Source organism: Amblyomma mixtum, chromosome 2, assembly GCF_055824585.1.
Source record: "Amblyomma mixtum isolate Tamu chromosome 2, ASM5582458v1, whole genome shotgun sequence".
Taxonomy (NCBI): Eukaryota; Metazoa; Arthropoda; class Arachnida; order Ixodida; family Ixodidae; genus Amblyomma; species Amblyomma mixtum.
The window spans coordinates 181,439,757-181,464,700 of NC_143013.1; the positions used below are offsets into that span (position 1 = coordinate 181,439,757).

Genomic DNA, 24,944 nt, shown 5'->3' on the forward strand with positions numbered 1-24,944 from the left:
ACTTAGTTCAACTTGAACTTCTGTGTGGTCGTGCGAGCCCCACTGGACGGTCGGATAGTGGCTGCCGCCTTCTCGATTTTGACAGGACAAAGTTGGCGGTCCGCGAGGTGAATTGGGAACCGGAACCTCTGTGCTAATGGCTGTGCCATGTTTCATATAATATCAGCCGCATGTTATTCTTGCGCGTCTTAAAGGGAAACTGCATCGGTTTTAGAAATCAACAAGCTTAAGAGGATCGAATCTGTGAAATTTGCAGGCAAAGCATGAGAAGTCTTTTTGGCCTAGCGCTTGAAATAGCGAAGTAATCGCCTATTAAAATCCGGACGCCCTTGAAGCTTCTCCGCAGCGCACAATGCCAAGAGGGGGGGGGGGGGGGGGGCGCATGATGACGTCATTGAAGGTATCGGTCTATTTCCAACGCACAAACGCCTGCTGTGAAGAAAAAAAAACAACGCCACCGAAGGTAAACCCTGCCGAGAGTTGTTTGGCAGCGTCTAACCAGTCAGGGCAGGATGTGGCTGATGACAGCGGTAATTTGAAATCACACCTTCCATGACATCAAGCTGAATTTTCCTGCAATACTCCGGTGTATTGAGGAGACGCGCAAAATTCAATCGTTGATTACGCCACTATTTTAAATGCTAGTGCAAAAACACTTGGCATGCTTTACCTACAGCCTATATAGATTTTAATCCTAGAATATCGCGAAATTCTCAAAAATGTGCTGCAGCTGCCCTTTAAGAGCGACCGCAAACTTCGGTCAAGAACCAATAATGAGTGAAAGTTGCACCAGCCTGATTTGTGTAATCATATTGAGTGACTTCGCACCTGCTGTCAGACCTAGCTAATCATGTGATTCTTGTGTCACAGTCTTTTTTTCTAGAAATTTTCTAGATTGTTTCCAGTGTTCTAGTTGTTGCGAGGATCTCCATGTACAGCGCCGAGTAATAGCTGCTCACAGGGAATTTCCCCTGCCTGCAGTGAAGGCCAAGCCCAGCGGCAAACGTCTGTTTAGGGAACGTGATTACAGAGCGACTGCTTTCTCATCGTCAGTGTATTTTGCTCTTAAAAAAACCATATGTAACACATTTTAAAAGCTGAAAATCCTCTAAAAAGCTTAAATCTCGTCCCCCTTTTTAATACATGTGTGTGGCTAAATACTTACCTCTTTGCACATAAGTGCAAATGCACGTATACAACAACGAAAAAATTGGCGCTTACTACCATGTTAGTAGACGTCATAATTAGCATCTTAACTACGCCCTCCGCATGACAAACACCTCAACCTTGTCTCTACAATTTTGCCCACGATCTATTCGGCCCGCCTGATATTCTGCCCACGTCCCCTCTGTACTGCTACTAAGTTTGTCTTCTCTTGGAATCCATTTAGTCCGTTACTGTGAACAATCATCTGTTATCCTGCCTTCGCAATACATGCCCTTCTTCTTGCCCTTTGTTCTTCCTGATTTCTACTAGAATGACATTATTTCGCGTTTGTTCCCTGACCCACTCTGGCTTCTTCCTCTTTGTACATGCTACACCAACAACACGGCAAACTTCAAGAAACGCTTCAGAATCATTCACTTTCAAACTGCAGTCTGCGCCAGCATCACGAGGAGTTTCATTCACTTCTTTCTTTTGCACTTTAGTTGTTTACTCTAATTTCTGTCTCTAAGACATGGCTGAGTAATTCTGAAGAAGTATTTGCATGACTTCCCCACATACAGTAGTGAATACTTGCAACGTAACTAATGCAATCAAGGGTGTTAAGATATTACCGTTCTTTCCGTTATGGATTACAAAATAAGGTTCGGCTTGAACCTGTCAACTTGGCTCAGAACAAGTATGAGCTGCAGTAGAGACTTTCTGTGATTTCTATTGATAAGCAAATAGTTATTGGTTTCATATAACATTTCCCAGTTCTTCAGTCCCAGTCTTCGGCTGTACTCGAGACGAAATCGTTCATAAAACAACATCGCTTCCGCTTTAAGTAACTGGGATCAAATCGATGCAATATTTATAGATTACTCCAAAGCATTTGACATGGTCTGCCATAATAAGCTTCTTCGTAAACTACTCACCATATTTGACGGTAATAAGTTACTGGACTGGATAACAGACTACTTATACTTAAGATCCCAGTTCGTCACTTTTAACCATGCACAGTCATCGTCAGTCTCTGTAACTTCAGGTGTGCCCCAAGGATCGGTGCTTGGGCCTCTACTTTTTATAATTTTTATTAATGATGTAGCTAATGTTACTAATGACACCGCAGTGAAGTTACGCCTATATGCCGATGACAGTGTGCTTTACCGCAACGGTGCTAACGCCGATAATCAACAGGAACTAAACAAAGTGTTTCCATTGTTCTGTGAATAGAGTAATGCATGGCAAATGAAAATTAATTTCACTAAAACAGTTGCAATGACCTTCGGTAACAAAAATAATCCGCTGCATTTCGCTTACAGTAATAACGGTAACTGCTTGACCCATGTCAGCGAGTTCAGATACCTGGGCGTTATATTTTCGCATAACTTAAAATGGAATGCTCACATAAATAACATATCTGGGAAAGCACTTCGCAAACTTGGCTATCTCAAACGAACCTTAAAAAATGCCACGAAGGAATGTAAATTAACTGCTTACAAATCACTTGTTCGACCCATCCTGGAGTACGCCTCAATTGTCTGGTCACCTCATTGCGAGCGCGACATTGACCGCTTAAAATCAGTTAAAAAAAAAGCAATACGATTCATCGTCGGCCGGTACGATCGCAAGTTTTCACCTTCTTCCCATATGCACAGCTTATCTTTACAAACTTTAGAACATAGGTGCACACGTGAACGCATCATTATGCTGCACATGAGCGTTCACACGTCATCTGGCATTCAGGCACCCTTCTCATTTGTGTCCTCAAGCGCACGTGCAACCCGACGGAACCACCCATTAAACATTGTTCCCTTCAAACCACATATAGATTGTTTTAAATTTTCTTTTTTCCCTCTAACTGTTGAAATTTGGAATGGATTGGACGGCTCAATTCGTTTATTGTCAATTGAAGAGTTTGTTGTTCAGTTGCCTGACAATTTGACCTGTTGATCTGTTTTTAATACTTCTGTATAATCTGGTTCTATGCTACCCATGTTATTTGTTTTTACTCATGTATTTACCCACTCCTGCTATGTCTCTCCTCAGAGACAGCAGTATTTGTAAATAAAAATAATAATAAATAACAATAAAAAATGTGATAAAAAGAATATCATAATGATTTTGGAAAATATTAGTAATATTTAGCACCAAAATTAATTGAGTACAATGATTTTGTTTTCGAGTATATGGTTAAGAATCAATAAATAACACACCAACCCAAAGCTTCAGGCAAAACACTGGCACCCCAATTGATAAGATTTTGGCAAATTATTGTCACAAACCAATGCATTTGTTACTTGCACATTTATTACGGATCTCTTTCAAGTCACCCATAGTTTATCTTCCAATATATCCTACCAGTCGTTTTGTTGTTCTCGAAAGAATGTTTTGAAAAAATAAAATTCAGAGAAGTCATCCCCAATACAGATTGGGCAGAAATAACTCTGAAGATGACGCGCAGTCTTGTTATGGTTATCCGGAAATTGCCTAGGCAATCTTATTGTTGCTAAAAACATTTGGAAACAGAGTATCCGGATCAAATGGGAAAATGACATCCTTTCGAGTTAACATTGCCGAAATGTTGCAAATAACCCAGCAACACACTTTCGCTTTTGCCGAAAACTGTTCAAAGAACCGATTCCTAGAATTGTATATTGCAAATTATTGTCACTTTTAAGAAGCAATGGAATATTCTCAAACACTTTTCAGAATAAAGGTACTAAAAAACCGCTAGCTCAGATTCAGCAGAACGGATCTAGTTTACGCAGGCATACTGACATCGATGTAAGATTTAGGTCTTCTTTTTCTACTCCTGTGAGACATCCAGCGGGTTTCAGATTCACATCACATTCATTTGTCTTTGTCAAATTGACAGCAGCCGAAATCCGTACTACAGTTCTCTTTCTCCAAGTTTGATGAAGAGGTGTTGATGGAATTCATGCCATGAATAAATTTTTTATTGACCTTATTGATTATGTGGTTTAATATATTGTGAACTTCTAATTTAGTACAGGCCATTTTCCCAGGAATTGACACGTAGCAAAACAATGCAGCTTCCAGATAACGGTGAGAGAAGATTTTTATATAACCTAAGCCCTATTTCAATATTCTCATTTTTTTGGCTAAATTGATGAGGATATAAGCAGCAAGCGCGCTTCGATTCAGTTTACAAATTCTGATAAGTCACAGCCGCAGAGCTTTGTTTCCCTCATCAGTTTTCAAATAACCTTGGCTAAATTTTTGTTATACAATACATCAAACATGAAATCAGCAAAACCTTTTGAATGGATATTAACTTATTTACCGAAGGCGTTGGACTGTTTTAGTTATGATATCCCATTTTATGGGACTCGTGATAAAGTAAAAAAAACCCTGTGATATTATTGCGCGTTTACTTATTTTGTTGACAACACAACCATGCATGGGAGGCTTATTTTCTGACTCTAAAGCCAACATTACTGGGTGCTCTGATGATCCCATTTTTCTGTTAACGTCATTGGGAATAGCATTGGTGCGGGTAGGCTTCTGGAGGGTGCAGATTGGTTTGGTCTGCCGCTGCGTGTGCTTCTGGTAGAGAGAGTGGAGTTGCTTGGGAATCTGCTGGAGTTTGGAGGGTGTGAAAAGTGCAGGTGGGCTTGTAGGCGCTGCTGTCATGACCTTCGGTTAGACAGAGGCTTTTAGAGGGCAGCGGCAGGTTCTAGGTTGTGCTGCTGGAGGAGTAGGTGGCTGCAGGCGTCTAGAGGGTGCAAATGTTTGGTGCTTCTGGGGACCGGAGTTGTGTGCATAGGTGAATAGTGGAGTCCTCTCACTGGCTTTAAGTGGGCGCAGCTTAGAGAAGGATGAAAGCGAGTGAGGGCTTCTCTTCTCTCATCGGCACCTGCTCACTGGAGGCCTTCTGGGGGGTAGAGATGGGTTGAAATTGAAGGCGGTCAGCTGGTAGGGGCGATGCTAGACAGGCAGGCTTCATAATTTTCCTACCAAATAGCGATGGAGGTTTGTTTCCTTTGCCGTCGCAGGCTCTCGCCAGCATATTGCTGAATGACACTGCTACAACTGTCGAAATGAAGAATACAATGCTCTATGATCAGTGCGCGCCAAAGTAAATGCGCCCTCTGTGGTCATATTATTGAGGAAGTGCAGTGTTCACAGCTGTATACTCTCAGAACACGAATGATGTTTTTATGCTGCTGCCTTAAGGCCTGGAAGTTAACTTCATATTTTATCACTTAGATCAAACCAACAGAATATTTAGCAAATCCTGTAAAAAAAAACATCATTATCAGTCTGATGACGCCCACAGCAGGGCAAAGGCCTTTCCCATGTCTCTCCAATTAACCCTGTCCTTTGCCAGCTGCAGCCATCGTACCCCCGCAAACTTCTTAATCTCATCCGGCCACTAACTTTCCGGCGCCCCCTGCTACGCTTGCCTCTTCTTAAAATCCCCTGCCGTTACCCTAAAGAACCAGCGGTTGTCTTGCTTTCGCATTAGCTATCCTGCCCAAGGACACTTTCTCTTTATTTCGAGCGCGATGTAATTAACCCGGGTTTATTCCTTCGCCCACTCTGGTGCTTGTGGTCTCAACGTTACAAGGATCATTTTTCTTTCCATAGCTTGCTGCGTTGTCCTTAACTTAAACTCAACCCTTCCCGTTATCCTCCACGTTTGTGTCCCGTTGGTGAGTACGGGTAAGATGCAGCTGTTGCATCGTTTTCTCTTGAGGAATATTACGCAAGAAACATATAACTAGTTACTCATTGTGAATGTGAAAGCATGCACGCAGGCTTTTCTGCTGCGGCTATGGTGTGAAAATTCAGCACAGTGGCCAGTAAAGCTGAGCTGTTCGCGCACCCCGAAAAAAAGTTGACGAAGACGACAATACCGGAACCCAGTGTTAGAGACTTGCAGTTAATTGTGCGGAGTATTGTGGTGCGGTGATAGCATAGTAGAAAAGTGTGTTTGTATAAGTGGAGAGGCACATTTTGCCTAATCTTTTGAGTACACTATGTCCCGGTAAACCAAAATGCACAAGCTGGAACATGGGCTGAAGAAGAGCATACAAATAAAATTCTTGTACAGCAGTTTTTTCGACTCTCAAAATCGGAACTCAAGGAAGAAAAGAGCAAATAAGAAACGAACAGCCAAATAGACGTCATGCTTGAATCCTGAGAAACACCTATGATCAGAACAATAAAAGGCATAATGTGCTTAAGTAAAACATAAACTCAATTGACTTGCAAAATGAAAGAACTATTGGATGTGTAGTGTCACGGGAAAACATAAAAAGTGAAGCTATCTGTTGGACGTACAGGTGAACTAAACCACTACCGCCAGCGCTTACACGCCGAAATATGTTGTCACGCCCCATATATTAAAACTATCAATCTCACATGAAATTGACAAAATCTCTGAAAACACTGAATGCTAACAATCACACATCTTCCATCTCCCCTGTTACCTGCGGAGTACCACAAGGCACGGTTCTAGGGCCTCTGTTATTTTTTATTTACATCAACGACCTCCCAAGTAATCTATTGTTGAGGTATTAGCGGAGGTCGCAGCGGAGCACCACAGAGAGACGACCAGCATGGCAGGCTTCTAGTTCCGAACTGCCCGTGCCGGGCGTGCGCGCCCAGCACGCGCTGTTCATCTTTATTTTCCTCTAGCGCGGGAACGCCGATCTCAGCGCCGGCGCTTTATAGCGTCGCCGGGCGCTACAGGGCCCCCCGCCTAGACGGAACGTCGAAATGTGGACTCGGTGGAAGAGAGGAGGGAATGAGTGTCCAGTAAGTTCATGTCAGGGTCCGGGAAGAGCCGTCGGGTGGAGGACGCGGGCTCAGGTGGACGAGCCTGGCTGCTGCGCAACGGGCGAATGATGCAGGGTAGCGAGCTGACAATGGACATGGGGGCAGGGGAGGCCATGGTCAGGCCGTCACCGGCTGTAGTGCTGCCCGCTGACACAAGTGTCAGCGATGTTGGAGTGTTGCGGCTGATGTCCATGGGGATCTGACGCACCGTGTACTTGATCACAAGCACAGGAGCGGCCCAAACGGCTCCATGGACTGACATCAGATGTGGTGGGACCGTCGACACAACGGTGACAGCTGTGACGATGCCGGAGCAAGTTGCTGGGCTCAATCCAAGGTGCTTGGATGAAACGGGAGTGACAGTCCGGAGCACCTCGCCAGTGTCGATGCGCGTGTGGGCATGATCAGCTGTGGGTGTCTGCAAGAAGGTTGTGGCAGTGACAGGCCGTGTAGTTGAGACTGCTACATCAGACGGCTGGCGGACAGCAAGTGGGTGGACAGTTGCCGCACTACTCGGTGTGGGTAACTTGATCATTCGGTGCTGAAGGTTGCTCAAGTCAGGCACCAAAACAGGCGCTTGCTGCGACAGTGTCGAGTTGCCAGGGTCAGACGCCGAGAAGTGGGTGACAGTACCGAGGGTTTGGCGCGTGGCCCCTTGGGCAGGCGGTGTGGCTGCCTGGGTAGTGGAATTGGTATCTGACAGATGCTGTGGTGGCGGCTTCAACCTCACAGCAGAGGCCTGCAGAGCTGTTGACGGTAGTGACGAGGTAGGTGGAGATGCCGGAAGCCTCGGCACGGCTGCTGCCGCAGAGTCGTCCTTGGCTGCAGGAGGCTCTGGCGACAACGCCACTGAAGCGCAAAGAGGCAGGGCCAGAGACGCGGGTACGATAGGAGTGGGAGAAGGACGCGAGGCGAAGCTCGTGCGGATCCCACCTGGTGTGGCGTCGAGAGAGGCAGCCGGGCTGGAGACGCTGGACGGGAGTGGCAGCGATGCGGCGAGGGGCTGCTGAGGCGGGCCGGGTTCTGATGAAGGCTGCGTGGGCGCGAGCGAGGCCGGTCCAGGGACAGAGGCTGGCGGCGGCGAAAACGGGTCCGCTGCGTCGTAGAGCGGCGGCGGAACGTAGTAGGCGCCGAAGTCCGCCAAGACGGCCGCACGCAGCTCATCGTATGGCCGGCCGCCGAAAGCAGAGTAGGTGAGCCGACGCAGGAGGTCGTCCGGGAGGATGTCACAAAGGACTTCGTGTTTGAACGGCTGGATGGTGATGCCGTTCATGTACATCGCAGCCTCCAGTTGGGCGAACCACCCGCCGACGCCTGCAGGCCGGAACGCCGGGAGCGGCGGGTCGAAACTTGGGTGCTGCCAGTACGCCATGCTGGAACGCCGCTGCGATAGAAGGCACGGTTCGCCAGGTCACCACTGTTGAGGTATTAGCGGAGGTCGCAGCGGAGCACCACAGAGAGACGACCAGCGTGGCAGGCTTCTAGTTCCGAACTGCCCGTGCCGGGCGTGCGCGCCCAGCACGCGCTGTTCATCTTTATTTTCCTCTAGCGCGGGAACGCCGATCTCAGCGCCGGCGCTTTATAGCGTCGCCGGGCGCTACACTATCTTCCACCGTTCGCTTGTTCGCCGACGGCTGCGTCATCTACCAGAGCATCATTAGTAACAGAGAGACTTACCAGCTGCAGTGCGACATAAAACTTGTGGAAAAGTGGTGCGCAAAATAACTTATGTCTTTAAACGTTAATAAAACAACGCTAGTATCATTTCATCGTCGTCAATCGTATCCTACTCCTAACTACAACCTTCGTGGTTCCACGATATCACACGCATCTTCATATAAATAATTAGGTATTAGCCTAACACAAGATTTCTCTTCGACCACCCAGATAATGAACATAACCAACAAAGCTGACCGTGTTCTTGGTTATCTAAAGCGTAACTTGCGTTAGGCACCTGCTTCCGTAAAACTGTCCGCCTATTCAACTCTTGTCCGTCCTAAACTTCATTATTCATGCTCAATCTGGGACCCCCCACACATTAACCTAGCCAAAACCCTTGAGTCCGTCCAGAGCCGCGCGATAAGATTAGTATATTCTGATTATTAGTATCATACAAGCGTAACAGCATTGAAAATAAAACCTAACATCTCCAGCCTTGAATCCCGTCGAAGAATAGCCAGACTCTGCCTTTTCCACAGGTTTTATCATTGGCATTTGAGTCATTCCGTTATCACCTCTGCATACCGCCTTTCACTTCGCATCAGTCATCCGAAAGCTGTTCATACACCTCGAGCATCTACTTCTGCGCACCTGAAATCATTCTTCGCCCAGACCGCTAGAGGCTGGAACGACCTCCCCGCTGAAGCTTTCATCCATCCTGGCCTGGAATACTTCAAATCATTCATCACTGATTTATTCAAATGACATGTATGCCCACCCCTCATATAATGCCCCCAGTCAGCCGTTGAGGTACAAATAAATAAATATACTCTCTAGTGCAATGAATAATTTGATCCACGTATTAAATTTTGGTGGCGAGAAATAGATTACTTGCGGCCACAATCGAGAGACCATAGGCTACAAAAATCTCAGAACAGCGCTGGAGAGTAGGCACGCTGTATTTTCAGTAATGTGCACTATGCTTACAGGCCCTCAAAGAGGGGCCAATATATTTTGGTAGCCTATGTGTCCATTGCATATTGGAACCTTCAGTAGGTGTCGATCCACAGATTATAAAGAAGATACGGCAAATATTAGAACGATTAATCCGATCCCCTGACACTGAACCAAACTCCTCTGTTAAACAACTAACCTCATCAATACATGACATATTAGCGCAGAAAAACATGAGGTCATCTGTATAAGATACTTTAATTTCATGACGCATGATACCGCAGCCACTGACGGCTCTACAGTTTATAGCATTAATGCAAAAGTGATGTGCATAAGCTGATACTTACAGTTCGTGGCCCATAATACGTAGAATTTGAGATATACGCATTTATTTTGCCTCTTAAGACATGGTTAAAGAAGAATGGCATTTTCGCGTCTATGGTAAAGTGCTGCCTTTGTGATCTTCCTCAAATGACTGATCATTGTTTCCCCATTTACAAGATGCAAAACTCTTCTGAGACATCTGGCCGAGGACATCGCAAAAAAGACCTAATTTGACATCGTATTCTGTAAGTTATTGCACGGGACTACACAGCCTATGGAAAACAAGCATGATAGACCGACATTGTGAATAAGTTGTTTCCAGAAAAGACCACTCCAGCAGAGTTACTGTTCATCTACGGGAATTGTATAAGACTGGGTACGAACCGGTGTGGCACTCACTCTTAGTTCTATGTCCTGCATTGACTTTTTTTAATGTTCGGTTGCTTTTGTGTGCCGTTTTATGCGTCGTGTGGGTTTTTCCGTTTTTCTCATGATTTTACACATAGTTCCAGTAAAGATCAGGTTCTTCTTCTTCTTCTTTGCACCACAGGTGCACCGCCAGAGACGGTTGGTAACTCGAACTGAAGCTCTTCGCACCAGGGGTGCCACGTCAGAGACGCTCTTGTGATCAGTTGACACGCAGGGATAAAAAAAGGCAATAACTGAGGTTTATGTACAGATATTTACAGCGTACAGAAGTTTAGACACTCGAGACAAATTAACGGCACAAGGACAAACAACAAAAAGGGCGGAACTGGCTAATACTAGGGGAAGCCCCTACTCGGCGTTGCCGAAGATGCGTTGCATCTCACCTTAGCACAGAACCCCGCTTACGGCTCCGGGGCCCCGTTTTAAAGCCCTAAAGGCCCGGCCCACATTCCGTAGCTTCCAATCATGTTGTGCTGTTAACATGATTGGTTCTTCAAGGGCATGGCCAGCCCTCCGGCTTCAACAAGGTAAACCACCCTATCTACCACTACATAAACATAAAAACAAACACAAATACACATTCGTGCCAGCACGTGTGCGAATCGGTACCGCGGGTGGGGGGACACCCGTACTTGCCGGCGCGTTCGAGAGCGGCCGCGTTCCGAGAAAGGAGACGCTTCGCTTTGAGCGCTCCCAGCCGCGTCCCGATGACCCGGAGTACACTGACGATCCCTTACACGCCCTTCCCAAGATTCTACAATGGGCTCAAATGCCACTTTTAGAATTATAACAAAGGGATCGGTACGGGTCACAAAACCACCCTGTGGGTGACATGCCGCAGCTACACTGGCACAAACAAAACCAAAAGCAAAATACAAAATGCACACACAACATAAGCAAATTCCACAAATACACACGGTGGCATGCCTGCCGTGCGCCGTAACACGGCGTCCGAATTGGTGGGTTGCACCCAGTTCACCACCTCCAAGTAGACACCCTCGTCCTGCTCGCGAACGAGCACACGCACACACACAGACACTCGCGTAATCGTCATGTGGAAGTGGCGAGGGGAGTCCCCTCCCGCTCCGCCGCCAGCGGAGCACTGCTGTCGAGAACCCAGCAATCATTACTTACGCGTGACAAGGCGTCAGCGTTGGTGTGTTCGCTACCCTTTCGGTGTTGCACAACCACATTATACCGCTGGAGCGCGAGCGCCCAGCGCGTCAACTTCGCGCCGTGTGGTGTGCTAAGCGTAAGGTACGCAAGAGGATTGTGGTCGGAGACGACCGTGACAGGTGCACCGAAGAGCCAGTGATCAAACTTATTAAGTCCCCAAATCACCGCAAATGCCTCCCTCTCGATGGTAGACCAACGGGTCTGCGCCGGGGTGAACTTGTGACTCGCAAACGCGATCGGCCGTTCCGAGCCGTCCTCCGCTCGTTGTGAAAGGCAGGCTCCCGCGGCAAAGGCAGACGCGTCCGTGTACAACCAGTATGGTCCTTTGGGGTCCGGCGTAGCTAAGGCTACCGCTTCGCAGAGCGCCGTTTTGAGCTGTCGAAATGCATCCTCGGCTTTTTGCGACCATGGAATGTTATTTGGAATCCTCTTCCCGGTGAGTTCTGTCAATGGCCTTGCCACCTCAGCATAGTTCGGTACGTAGCTGCGGTAATACCCGCACAGTCCCAGAACACTGCGAAGTTCCCGTTTCGTTGCGGGTGCTTTCAACCCTCTTATCGCTGCCAGTTTCTCTGGGTCAGGAGCGTGCCGCCCCGAACCAACAATGTGCCCTAGGTAACGAATGGACTTTCGCGCTATTTGGCACTTCTCTAACTTTACCTTGAGATTTACCTGTCCAAGCGTCTTGAACACTTCTCTAAGGTGGCGTACATGCTCTTCGAGCGTCTCACTAAACACTGCGATATCGTCGAGGTATGCACAGCAGTACTCAGAGTGCGGGAGCAATAGCTCGTTCATGACCCTCTGGAATGTCTGCGCGGCGTTTTTGAGCCCAAACGGCATGACCTTCCACGCAAACTGCCCCCGGTGACACACGAAAGCGGTAAGAAGCTGAGCTGATGGAGCTAGTGGCACCTGCCAATACCCCCTCCGAAGGTCCAGCAGGGTTATATATTTCGCTCTGCCTACTTTCATGATCAGCTCCTGTTGCAGTGCCATCGGGTAGGCGTCAGCTATAGTCCCGGCGTTCAACCTGCGGAAATCTACGCACATTCTGAGAGTACCGTCTTTCTTAGGCACGCAGACCAGCGGATGTGCACACGGGCTCTCGCAAGGAAAGATTAAACCCCTTTTCAGGAGCTCGTCCACCTGTTTGCCCACCTCGGCTGTTAGGCTCGCAGGTACGCGGTAAGGATAGGGACCCTTTGGCGTGAACCCCTCCTGAAGCACAATTTCATGTTCTTTCACCGATGCCACCCCCGGCCGTTCACTGAAAAGCTCCTCGTGTTCCTCGAACGCTGCCAGAATTTTGTCTCGCTCATGCTGTGACAAATGGGCAACCGCGTCTCGTGGTAGGCGAGCATCCGCGGACCGTGCCGTTGTCTGTCGGGGTGCGTATTCTACCTCTCCGAACGCGCTGTCTCCCTCGAACATTACGCCCACGTTCATGACCCGGCTCACATAGGGACGCATTCTGCTTGCGTGCACTAGTTTCCGGCCGCCGTCCGGCATTTGTACGAAATAAGAGTGCTCTCGGTACTTTTCAACGACGCTGCCTGGCCCCTTCCACTTAGGAAACATTTTGCCTGGGCGCTGTTCATCAAATATTAAGACTGCCTCCCCTTTCCCGAAGTCTTTGGCGGTCGCTCGTCGGTTGAATTGCGTGGCGTACGCATTTTGCTGCCTCAAGCTTACTGCCTTCGCGACTTCAGCCGCCCGTTCCAGACGCCCTTTCAGGTCTAGCATGTACTGAGCCGGGGAAGGCCCCAACCTTACTGGGGACTCACTTTCTCCTGTCCATGCGTTCTTTAGTATGTTGAGTGGGCCGTTCGGCTGCCTTCCATAAAACATCTCAAAAGGCGCCACCCCAGTCGTATCATGAGGTACCTCTCTGTATGCCCACAGCAAAAAGGGTACAAACTTGTCCCAGTTCTTCCCCTCTTTCTGGATAACATGGTACAACATGTTTTTGAACGTCTTATTCCAGCGTTCTACAGCTCCATTACTCTCCGGGTGACCCGGTGTCGAAAACCGAGGGGAGCACCCCAGCTTCTTTAAAAACTCCTGGGTGAGTTCCGCGGTGAAATTGGTTCCGCAGTCTGACGATATTACCTCGGGGATGCCTGTCCTGCTGAACACCGTGAGAAGGGCGTCGCAGGTGGCTTTAGCACTGAGGGAACGAAGACAGACGACCTCCGGCCAGCGCGTGCACAGGTCAATAACGCATAGTGCGTACCTGTGGCTTCTACCTGAGGCTGGTTCCAGCGGCCCGATGATGTCGACGTTTACCCGCTGAAACGGATATTGTGGCCTCACCAACGGCTCTATGGGCACGCTGTCTGCCCGACGCAGATCCGATCTCGTTTGGCAATTATGACAGCTATTACAATACCGCCTGACCTCGTCTTCTACGCCTGGCCAATAAAAGCTGGCTTTAATTCTGGACTTCGTTTTCCTGAACCCCAGATGCCCTCCCCAATTTGACTCGTGTGCCAACTGCAGTACTTCTCCACGGTGGCATTCCGGCAACACCAATTGCATCACTGCCTGGCCCAGAAGCTTATCTTTGTGATACAGGACCCCATCTACCGTTGTCATGCCCTTCTTTCCTGCCCTGGCGTCTCTCCACGCTCCCTGCAAGGTCGCGTCACTCCGCTGGCTCTCCCGGAACGTTTCCGACGCGCTTCTCTCTCCCACCGCGGGAGCTTCTTTGTCGCTGCTGTCCAAGCTCACGCCCTCGTCACCCTCGCTTTGCATTGCCACCTGGGCGACATCGGCCTGTTTCTTTCCGTCTGCCACTACGGTTTCTAGCGGGTGTTCCCGACACACCTCTTTGTAGTTACCATCCTGCTCCTCTTTGTCGGCAACGATCCCCCTGATCTCCCCCTCCTGTTTAAGCGCCTCCCAGGTTTCCGCTGAGAGCAAACAGTTCGTCTGGGACACCAGCTTGTCTGTTAAAGCGCATAAGACCGGCACGGCCTCGCGGATGTCGGCGAAGGCGCCCGCGTTTCGCTTTAACGTAAGGGGTAGTGTGCTGTCCCGAGTCCAGTTTGAATTTCCCGCCCGGGCGCCAACTTCATCTGCGAACACTGGACTTCTCTCCTCCCCGCTCTTTCTCTTCCTTCTCCCCGTGCGCCTTCGCTCTCGCCCGCGTGCTTTCTCCCTCTTTACACCTCCCTCCGGAGGTGTCATGTTACGTAACTCGTGACTCTTTCCTTCCTTCTACCGCGCTGCACGACTGCGGCAGCACCGCGTTTTTACAAGTTGTAAATGCCTGGATAAATGTTCGATTTTCCTTGTGTTTGCGACCTGTCATCTATCTGAGGAGTGGCCGCAGCCCCAACGCGTGCCACGGAATCAGAATAGTAAAAACGCGATGAACGTCGAGTCGGTGTCTCGCGCGCTCTTCGAAAGCACCTAGGCTCCGCTGGCTGGCTCCGCTCTTCAGAAGTTCCGTTTTTGCATCGCAGCCACGGACGACATGGCGTCACAGGACCGCAAGTCGCCCGCTGCTCAAGTGAGTCCGGACCAGTCTCATTTTGCATGCTCTGAGAACACAGCAAGCTATGTGCAGTCACGGCATTTGTCGCGCTCAGCTCGTTCGGAGCGTTCGGCCGTCTCGACAACGCCAAGCATGCTGGCCGCCAGAGCAAGAGCGGAGGCCGCGGCGGCGCGAGTACAGGCTTCTCTCAAGAGGAAACAAGCCGCGGTGAAACTGGAAAAGGCCAGATTGGAAGAACAAGAGAAAAGTGCGGCTGCGGTAATCGAACGCAAGAAAGCCGAGCTGGACACAGAGTTACAAGTCATGCAGTTGGAAAGAGAAGCGGCCACCGCGGAAGCGCAAGCGGACGTCCTGGAGGCTGCCGTAGATCAGCACGGCGGGGAGCATCACATCTGTCGGACTGTCTCCGAGGCATCCGAAGACCGCGCTCAACGTACCTTTGACTACGTGCTTGACCAGGCTCACGTGCGCATCGGCTCGCGCCAGCAATCGCAGCAGCATGACGGCGGGGAGCATTACGTCTGTCAGAACGCTAATGAAGCACCTGAAGACCGCGCTCCATGCACACCAAGCGCTCGCAGCCAAGGCATCACGCAGAACATTGCTCGTCATCCGGGAGATGAAGCTAACGCCCCTGAACTGACCGCCATGGCAAAGTATCTGATTCGGCGCGACCTTGTGAGTACCTCCCTTACGAAGTTCGACGACTGCCCTGAAAACTACCGGTCGTGGAAATCTACGTTCAAGGGAATGACTCAGACTCTCGAAGTCACGGCAAGCGAGGAACTTGACCTTCTCGTGAAATGGCTTGGGACCGAATCGTCAACCTACGCGAAGAGGCTGCGTTCCGTGCACGTCGACAGCCCAGAGGCCGGGTTAAAGGTAGTTTGGGAAAGACTTGAGGAATGCTATGGTCGCCCAGAAATTATAGAAGAGGCCATCTTTCGAAGAATTTCGAACTTCCCCAGACTGACCGACAAAAACACCCAGAAATTGAGAGAGCTGGGAGACCTCCTTCTTGAAGTTGAGGCAGCAAAATGTGACCCTCACCTGACTGGGCTCTCCTATCTCGACACCGCAAGAGGGGTAAACCCCATTGTAGAAAAGCTGCCCCAGCGCTTGCAAGACATGTGGATCGCGAAAGGCTCCAAGTACAAACAGAATCATCAGGTCGCCTTTCCCCCTTTCTCGTTCTTTGCCAGCTTTATCAGGGACCAAGCGAAAACGAGAAACGATCCTAGCTTCAAACTCAGCTCCGCAAGCAGCACCCCTTCAAGGCTCACGAGAGCAGACAGATGGGCATCGGATGGAAGCCCGAGAAGAGCACCCATCTCAGTGCAAATGACGGACGTGGAAGCAAGCACTGACCATCCGCCCTCAAACGCATTAAAGTGGCATGATGCAACCAAGTATTGTCCTCTGCACAGGAAGCCTCACCCCCTCCGGAAGTGTCGCGCATTCAGGGAAAAGCCGCTGGATGAACGAAAATGTTTGCTGAAAAAGTTTGGGATATGCTACAGGTGCTGCGCTTCGACAGACCACTTTGCAAGAGACTGCAAAACAGTTCTCAAATGTGACGATTGTGGTAGCGATCGGCATGCCACGGCGCTTCATGCTGGAAATGCCAGCCACAGGCCTCCTGTAGCTCAGAACGATGCTGAAGATGCAATTCTAGACAAGGATTTTGCACTTCAGGTGTCATCCAAGTGCACAGAGGTCTGCGGTCAAAGCAACGGTGTCAAATCCTGCTCTAAGATCTGCTTGGTGAAAGTCAGTCATCCGACTCAGCCTCACAAGACTGCAAAAATGTATGCCATCTTAGACGACCAGAGTAACAGGTCCCTTGCAAGAACAGAGTTCTTCGACATTTTCGGACTCAATGGTCACAGTTCCCCCTACACACTAAAGACATGTGCTGGAACTAAGGAGGCAATAGGAAGAAGAGCGTTTGGCTTTCTCATAGAAGACATACATGGCTCCGTGAAGCTTCCGTTGCCAACGCTTATCGAATGCAACGAAATGCCTAACAACAGGACCGAGATCCCAACACCGGAAGTGGCATTGCATCACCCTCATCTCAGAGCTGTTGCTAAATTCATTCCTTGTTTGGACCCTGAGGCCAAGATTCTACTTCTCCTCGGGAGAGACATCCTCAGAATACACAAGGTTCGACAACAGCGCAACGGACCGGCTGATGCGCCATTTGCTCAGAAACTGGATTTGGGATGGGTCATCGTAGGAAATGTCTGCATAAGTCGAAGTCGCACACCGGACTGTGTCAGCAACCTCAAAACAAACGTCCTCGAAAATGGACGTCCCTCCCTTTTCGAGCCATGTGAGAACCATTTCTTGGTCAAGGAGAAGCTCACTGCCATGCAGCGGTCGACACAATGCTTCCAACCAGCTCAGCACGCTGCTAGGAAACACAGCTATGACGATGAGATCGCTGAAACGCTGTTCCAGACAATGGAGGATGACAACAGACCTTCCCTTTCTGTCGAGGACAGGAAGTTCTTGAAGCTGATGGACGACGAGTTCTCAAAGGACGAATCCAACAGTTGGATAGCGCCTCTCCCCTTTCGTTCTCCAAGGCCATGGCTTCCGAATAACAAGTGCTTGGCCGAGTCACGCCTCACTGCTGTCCAACGGACCTTGAAGAGAAAACCAGAACTGATGGAACAGTTCACGGCCTTCATGGACAAGATGTTCAAAAACGGCCATGCCGAGGAAGCTCCACCAGTTCGAGAAGGAGAAGAGTGTTGGTACCTCCCCATCTTTGGTGTTTGCCACCCACGAAAACCCGGCGAAACACGAGTTGTATTCGACTCCAGTGCACAGTTCAAAGGCGTGTCTTTAAACAGTGTGCTGCTTACCGGTCCAGACTTGATCAACAGCCTGCTCGGAGTGCTCATCCGATTCCGGAAGGAACCCGTGGCCATAACTGTGGACATAAAGCACATGTTCTACTGCTTCCTGGTACGAGACGACCACCGAAATTATCTGAGATTTCTGTGGTTCCGCAACAACAACATCTACAGTGACGTGGTGGAGTATCGAATGAAGGTTCATGTGTTTGGAAATAGTCCTTCACCAGCAGTTGCAACCTATGGGCTGCGGAGAACAGCACGAGAAGGAGAGGAAGAATTTGGCAGCGACGTCAGGCAGTTCATCGAGAGGGATTTCTATGTGGACGATGGGTTGAAGTCTCTTTCTACAGACAAGGAAGCCATCAGCCTGATACTCCGCACACAGCAGATGTTGGCCGCGTCAAACCTCAAGCTCCACAAAATAGCCTCTAACTGCCCTGCAGTGTTGGAAGCATTTCCAGAAAAAGACCGTGCCAAGGATTTGAAGGATCTTGACTTGTGCAATGGCACGCCGCCAATCCAACGCAGTCTGGGAGTTTCTTGGAACCTGAAGAAGGATGTCTTCACATTTACGACTCCAATCCAAGAGAAGCCATTCACTCGACGCGGTGTCTTGTCAGTGGTGAATAGCCTGTACGACCCACTTAGGTTTGTTGCTCCAGTCATCGTTCAAGGGAAGTCCCTCCTCCGAGAGCTGGTCGTTGGGACATGCGACTGGGACTGTCCACTTCCTGAAGACAAGAGGGCCGCGTGGGAGACGTGGAAAGACTCCTTGCAATTGCTCGAGCAGCTGGACATACCTCGCACCTATTCCCCTGCCTCACTCACTACCGCACAGCGCAAGGAACTGCACATATTCTCCGACGCATCAACCAAGGCTGTGGCTGCAGTGGCATACCTCAGAGTGACATATCCAGATGGTGCGTGCCATGTCGGGTTCGTCATAGGAAAGGCTAAGCTAGCACCACATCCGGAACACACCATCCCAAGGCTTGAACTGTGCGGCGCGGTGTTGGCAGTGGAGCTAGCAGAGCTCGTCAGTCGTGAAATAGATATGGAGCTTGATGCTGTAAATTTCTACACTGACAGCAAGGTGGTCCTAGGTTACATACATAATGAGACTCGGAGGTTTTATGTGTATGTCAGTAACAGGGTCGAACGCATCAGGAGCTCTACACGGCCAGAGCAATGGCACTACGTTCCTTCAGACGTGAACCCTGCGGACCTCGGAACAAGGTCTGTGCCAGCAGCCCAAATGGCAGGATCGGCCTGGCTGACAGGCCCGGAGTTTTTGTATCATCAAGAACACTGCTCGCGGGTATTGAAGGGCAAGTTCGACTTGGTCGATGCTGATTCTGACACGGAGGTGCGGCCCCAGGCAAACGTTCTCGCAACCAGTGTAGACGTGCAAGAACTCGGCAGCAGGCGGTTCGAGCGCTTCTCGAGTTGGATTAAGCTGACTCGCGCAGTTGCAATGCTCGTGCAGCTGGTGAGCAAATTTCGGGGCACCTCTCACAACGTGTCAGACTGCCCGCATAACAGCTCATCTCGACAACTAGGACCTTCTACAGAACACCTAGCCCGAGCGAAGGCAGTCATTATTCTGTCTGTCCAGAAAGAAGCCTTTTCAGAAGAGTTGAAAAGCTTGCAACGAGGAAAGCGACTTCCGAAGTCAAGCCCTCTGTGGAGACTGGACTCATGGGTTGATTCCGACGGTCTTTTGAGAATTGGTGGCCGACTAGACAGAGCAAACCATTTCGACCAGCTAGAGCGGAAGCCCATCATCTTGCCAGGACGACATCACGTCACCACCCTGATTGTGCGGCATTACCACGAGCTGGTAAAACATCAAGGCCGCCATTTCACTGAGGGAGCAGTCAGGGCAGCTGGGTTCTGGATCGTCGGAGCTAAGCGTAGCATCGCCTCATACATACACAGTTGTGTTACGTGTTGCAAGCTCAGAGGAAGGCAGCTGCAGCAGAAGATGGCAGACCTGCCTGCAGAAAGGCTAAGCACCGAGCCGCGTTTCACTTATGTCGGATTAGATGTATTTGGCCCGTGGCAAGTCGCTTCTCGTCGGACCAGAGGCGGCGAGGCCAACAGCAAAAGGTGGGCCGTGCTCTTCACTTGCATGAGTATCCGCGCTGTTCACATCGAAGTGATCGAGAGCATGGACACCTCAAGTTTTATTAATGCTCTCCGGAGATTCTTCGCCATAAGGGGCCCGGCAAAGCAGCTGAGGTCCGATTGTGGTACGAACTTTGTTGGAGCGTGCTCAGAACTAAAACTGGACACCAGTGGCCCAGACCACGAGAAGCTAGGAACATTCCTGTCAGACCAAGGATGCACTTGGGTATTCAACCCCCCTCATGCTTCTCACATGGGAGGAGTGTGGGAAAGAATGATAGGAGTCACACGGCGAATTTTGGACTCCATGCTTCTTGAGAGTACCTCTCGTCGCCTTACTCACGAAGTATTGGTAACCTTCTTGGCGGAAGTCTCGGGGATCATAAATTCCCGACCCCTCGTTCCTGTCTCAACGGACCCCGAGTGCTGGGAAGTGCTGACTCCTTCAACACTCCTGACCCAGAAAGTCGGCGGCAACACAGTGCCACCAGCCTTCGGTGAAAAGAATGTGTATCGGCGACAGTGGCGGCAGGTTCAGTGGCTGGCCGACACCTTTTGGTGCCGTTGGCGACGCGAGTTCCTTACCACCCTGCAGAGTCGTCGGAAGTGGCAGGGGACAACTCGGAATCTCAAGGCAGGTGACCTCGTGCTCCTGAGAGACAGCCAGATTCATCGCAACGAGTGGCCCATGGGACTCATTGTGAACGCCATCGCGAGCGCGGACGGCAGGGTGCGAAAGGTCGAGATCAAGACGGCGACACGGGGAGTGATTAAGACGTTTCTCCGTCCTGTGACTGAGACAGTCCTGCTTATTCCGTGTGAGGACTGAACACATCACATAGTGGTTATATGTATAACCAGACGGGGAGTGTGCTGTCCCGAGTCCAGTTTGAATTTCCCGCCCGGGCGCCAACTTCATCTGCGAACACTGGACTTCTCTCCTCCCCGCTCTTTCTCTTCATTCTCCCCGTGCGCCTTCCCTCTCGCCCGCGTGCTTTCTCCCTCTTTACACCTCCCTCCGGAGGTGTCATGTTACGTAACTCGTGACTCTTTCCTTCCTTCTACCGCGCTGCACGACTGCGGCAGCACCGCGTTTTTACAAGTTGTAAATGCCTGGATAAATGTTCGATTTTCCTTGTGTTTGCGACCTGTCATCTATCTGAGGAGTGGCCGCAGCCCCAACGCGTGCCACGGAATCAGAATAGGTAGGATTGCCAGCTTTGCCTGCACCTTTTCTCCAAATGCGGAGACCAGATTGATTGTTCCGTGTGGCTTGACCAGTTCAGGCGGCACTACACTCTCCCGAACTACCGTGATGTCAGCTCCGGTGGCTAGAATGGCCTCAATATCCCCATCTCGACAAGTTAGCGTAATTAGCTCGCGCTGGTGTTGTGCCGCTGAGTCCTCCTGCATTGCAACACGTGCTGAGAGGCCGTTCCCCTTATCGTTAGGCGCGTTTGCTGCATCCTTCCTTTTCGCGTGCGGGCAGTTCGCTCTTTGGTGCCCCGTTTCTCCGCAGGAGAAACAACCTCTATGGTGTGACCTTGCCTGTGGTGCCTGTGATCTCCCTGTATCGTATCTATGCGGATCCTTAGCCAGCTTTTTAGCACCTGCCTTTTGAGCGTCCGTTCTTTTCTGCTCTACCCTCTTATCCGCACTATTTTTCCCTTCCGCGTCCTCGAAGGTCTGCAGTAGTGCGGCCAGTTCGGTTGCCTTCCGCCACCCGTTTCCTTCTTGCAGCGTAACGTACTTCAGTGCTGCATCTGAGAGGTTATTCTTTAGCTGGTCCGCCACTAACAGCTCCAGCAACTGCTCAAAGGTGCTGACGTTGCGCGCGTCTAAATAGAAGCGTAAGTAGCTGTGGAGACGCGTCGTATACGCTCTCCATCCTTCGGTGCTCCGTTTCCTCGCGCCTTTAAATCTACTGAGGTACTCTCCCGCGGAGAGTTTCAGCTCCTCCAGTACCGATTTCTTCACCGCTTCGTAGTCCCTGTGCTGAGATGGCGCTAAGCGGGTCGACAGAAACTGTACTTTATCTGCAACGAGCGGGAAAATAATTTGACCCCACCGTTCTTTCGGCACTTCATATGCATTTAGTGCGTTCTCCGCCGCCTCGAACCACACTGGCACTTCTGCGTCGCTTGGAAATTTTGGGAGTATTCCCGCAAGCAATTTTGAGTAATGCCTTAGCTCGCTGTGGCTAGCATGCCTCTCAACGACCTTGTAGTCCTCTCCAGCGCTTCCTCGCTGTCTCAGCTGAGCAAGCTCAAGTTCCAGCTTTGCCAGCTGACACTTCTTCTCTAACACCAGCAGGTCGTCCTGCACTTTTCCATTTCTTTCCTCGACCCGTGGCATCTCCGGCGTCTCCCCCTCGCTCGTCTCGTTTCCGACGACCCCCGTGTCATCTGCGTCGTCCATCTCCCTTGCTTTCTGCTTATCGGGGTTTAAATGGGCGAAGCGCGTATCCATGCCACCTACCCAAGCTTAGCTGGACAGCAATGCTCACGCCAGCACGAAGCAAGAAGAGACTCACCCTTTGGTGCCGATGGCGTCACGCCCGTTGCTGTCGTCTCGCTTGTGCTTGGTGGTGGTCCAGTTGCTGCTCTCTTTTCCGGCCGGCTGCCTTGCGTCGCTGGTCCGCTGCCGTGGCCCTTGCCGTTGTCTCTCCGCAGGTCCTTTTTCGAACGCTGCTGTTGCCTTTATCCCGCGTTCAATTTCTTCTTCCTGCGCCGTCTTCCGATGGCCGCAGGATCCTCGTCGACTGCGCCAGTAAAGATCAGGTTCTTCTTCTTCTTTGCACCACAGGTGCACCGCCAGAGACGGTTGGTAACTCGAACTGAAGCTCTTCGCACCAGGGGTGCCACGTCAGAGACGCTCTTGTGATCAGTTGACACGCAGGGATAAAAAAAGGCAATAACTGAGGTTTATGTACAGATATTTACAGCGTACAGAAGTTTCGACACTCGAGACAAATTAACGGCACAAGGACAAACAACAAAAAGGGCGGAACTGGCTAATACTAGGGGAAGCCCCTACCCGGCGTTGCCGAAGATGCGTTGCATCTCACCTTAGCACAGAACCCCGCTTACGGCTCCGGGGCCCCGTTTTAAAGCCCTAAAGGCCCGGCCCACATTCCGTAGCTTCCAATCATGTTGTGCTGTTAACATGATTGGTTCTTCAAGGGCATGGCCAGCCCTCCGGCTTCAACAAGGTAAACCACCCTATCTACCACTACATAAACATAAAAACAAACACAAATATACATTCGTGCCAGCACGTGTGCGAATCGGTACCGCGGGTGGGGGGACACCCGTACTTGCCGGCGCGTTCGAGAGCGGCCGCGTTCCGAGAAAGGAGACGCTTCGCTTTGAGCGCTCCCAGCCGCGTCCCGATGACCCGGAGTACACTAACGATCCCTTACAGTTCCTATATATAGAACATTACATCACTGTAATACATAACATGTTGAAAAAAAAAAGCAGTGATGGCGTAGTTCTTTAGTGCAGTGGCCAGCGGAGCTGATCCCTTCGCGCCTGCCCGGGTTCGAAACCAACTTCAGAAAAACATATCTTCTTTCTTTGGTAGTAAGGTGGAAAGTGGGGCGAGTTGAATCTTATTCATGTTGAAATTAGCGCCAAAAACTAGGACCAAAGTAGGAGAGAAGACACAACACGAGCGCTTTTTCGCAACTAAAACTTTAATGGAAGAACACATGACATATATACCCATCTCCTAAAGTAAACGTGTGATGGTATAGAGGAAAAAAAATTCCTGTTTCAGTTTCTCGTTATGAAAGAAAATGCTGTGGAAAAGACTGAGGCGTGAAATATTCCTGCGAACTGCGAGGTTAGTCAGACCAAGTTTAGTTTTCATTAAAGAAGCACTAGCCGTGCGAGAATAATAATTTATGTTAGGCTCCGAAGTATGTCTATATTATCTTGTTCCTCTTGAAATACCTTGCTATGAAGCACAACTATCGAATGCTTAGGGCTTTTGACTCCACAAACTGGAATTAAAATATAGCGATGGAGGTGGGGGACGATAGGCCTCCTTTGGAAACCGGAGGGTCGGCGGCAGCCGCCAAAAGAAAGCCATTCTACCAATGGAGGGAAGCAAGCAGCCAGGTCAACATGCTGTACTCAGTTGCAAGCAAAGACTCCTCGGCGGACGACGGGTTCGTCCTAGTGATGAGCAAGAAAGCCGAGAGGAGATTGCGTGAGAGTGAGGACTCGGCCTCATCATCTACCGCCATCAACTACCGCCATCACGACGCGTGGTGGATCAGCACATACGGTTTTGTTTGCGCCTGAAACATTCACCGACAGCCTCAACATGCTGAAGAGGCAAGCTACGTCGATTATCTTTGAGGCTCGTGGCCCGGGAATGATCAAGGACGTCAGGATCAACAGCCGAAGGAACCTCCTTGTCATTGATGTAAAGGAGACGAGCGCCTTGGAGAGTCTAGCCACAATTAAGAACACTGGAGACATTCCCGCTCTCTTGTTCTTGAAAACATTTGAATAACCCCTGGCGTCAATTCCGACGTCGATGCGACCATCTCTGACTCAGACCTACCGATACTCATTAAACCAGCGACGAACAGCACCGCAATAACCAAAGGTCAGCAGCGCCTTGGCAAGTCAAGAAGCGTCAAGCTCACCTTTAAGGGCGACTTATTCCATCGCATGTGAAAGTTGGCCACTTTCGACATGCTGTTCGCCCATTCGTACCGAAACTTCTTCAGTGCCGGAAGTGCATGAAAATTGGGCGTGCAAGAGGTGTTTGCAATAAGACCATAGCCTGTCCGCGCTGCTGTGAGCCACATAAAGCCACGACGACACAGCCGCATTCGACCTCGGTGTCTGAGCAGGCGCCACGTTGCTACTGTCCTCGCCTACACTGAGCGAGCCCAAGGCCGAGATCCGTGGGTCGCCACAGGGTGTGGGGTACGT

General features: G+C 50.2%; 1 protein-coding gene across 1 annotated transcript; it reads right to left on the minus strand.

Annotated features, from left to right (window-relative positions):
- Window positions 1-10,539: 10,539 nt before the first annotated feature.
- Window positions 10,540-22,965, minus strand: LOC149361742 (uncharacterized). Its single transcript, XM_089572780.1, has 2 exons — window positions 21,198-22,965; window positions 10,540-14,522 (listed from the first exon to the last, which is right to left on the minus strand). The coding sequence occupies exons 1-2, from the start codon at window positions 22,459-22,461 to the stop codon at window positions 11,371-11,373; spliced, it is 4,416 nt and encodes a 1,471-aa protein (XP_089428906.1). The 5' UTR covers window positions 22,462-22,965; the 3' UTR covers window positions 10,540-11,370.
- Window positions 22,966-24,944: the final 1,979 nt, after the last annotated feature.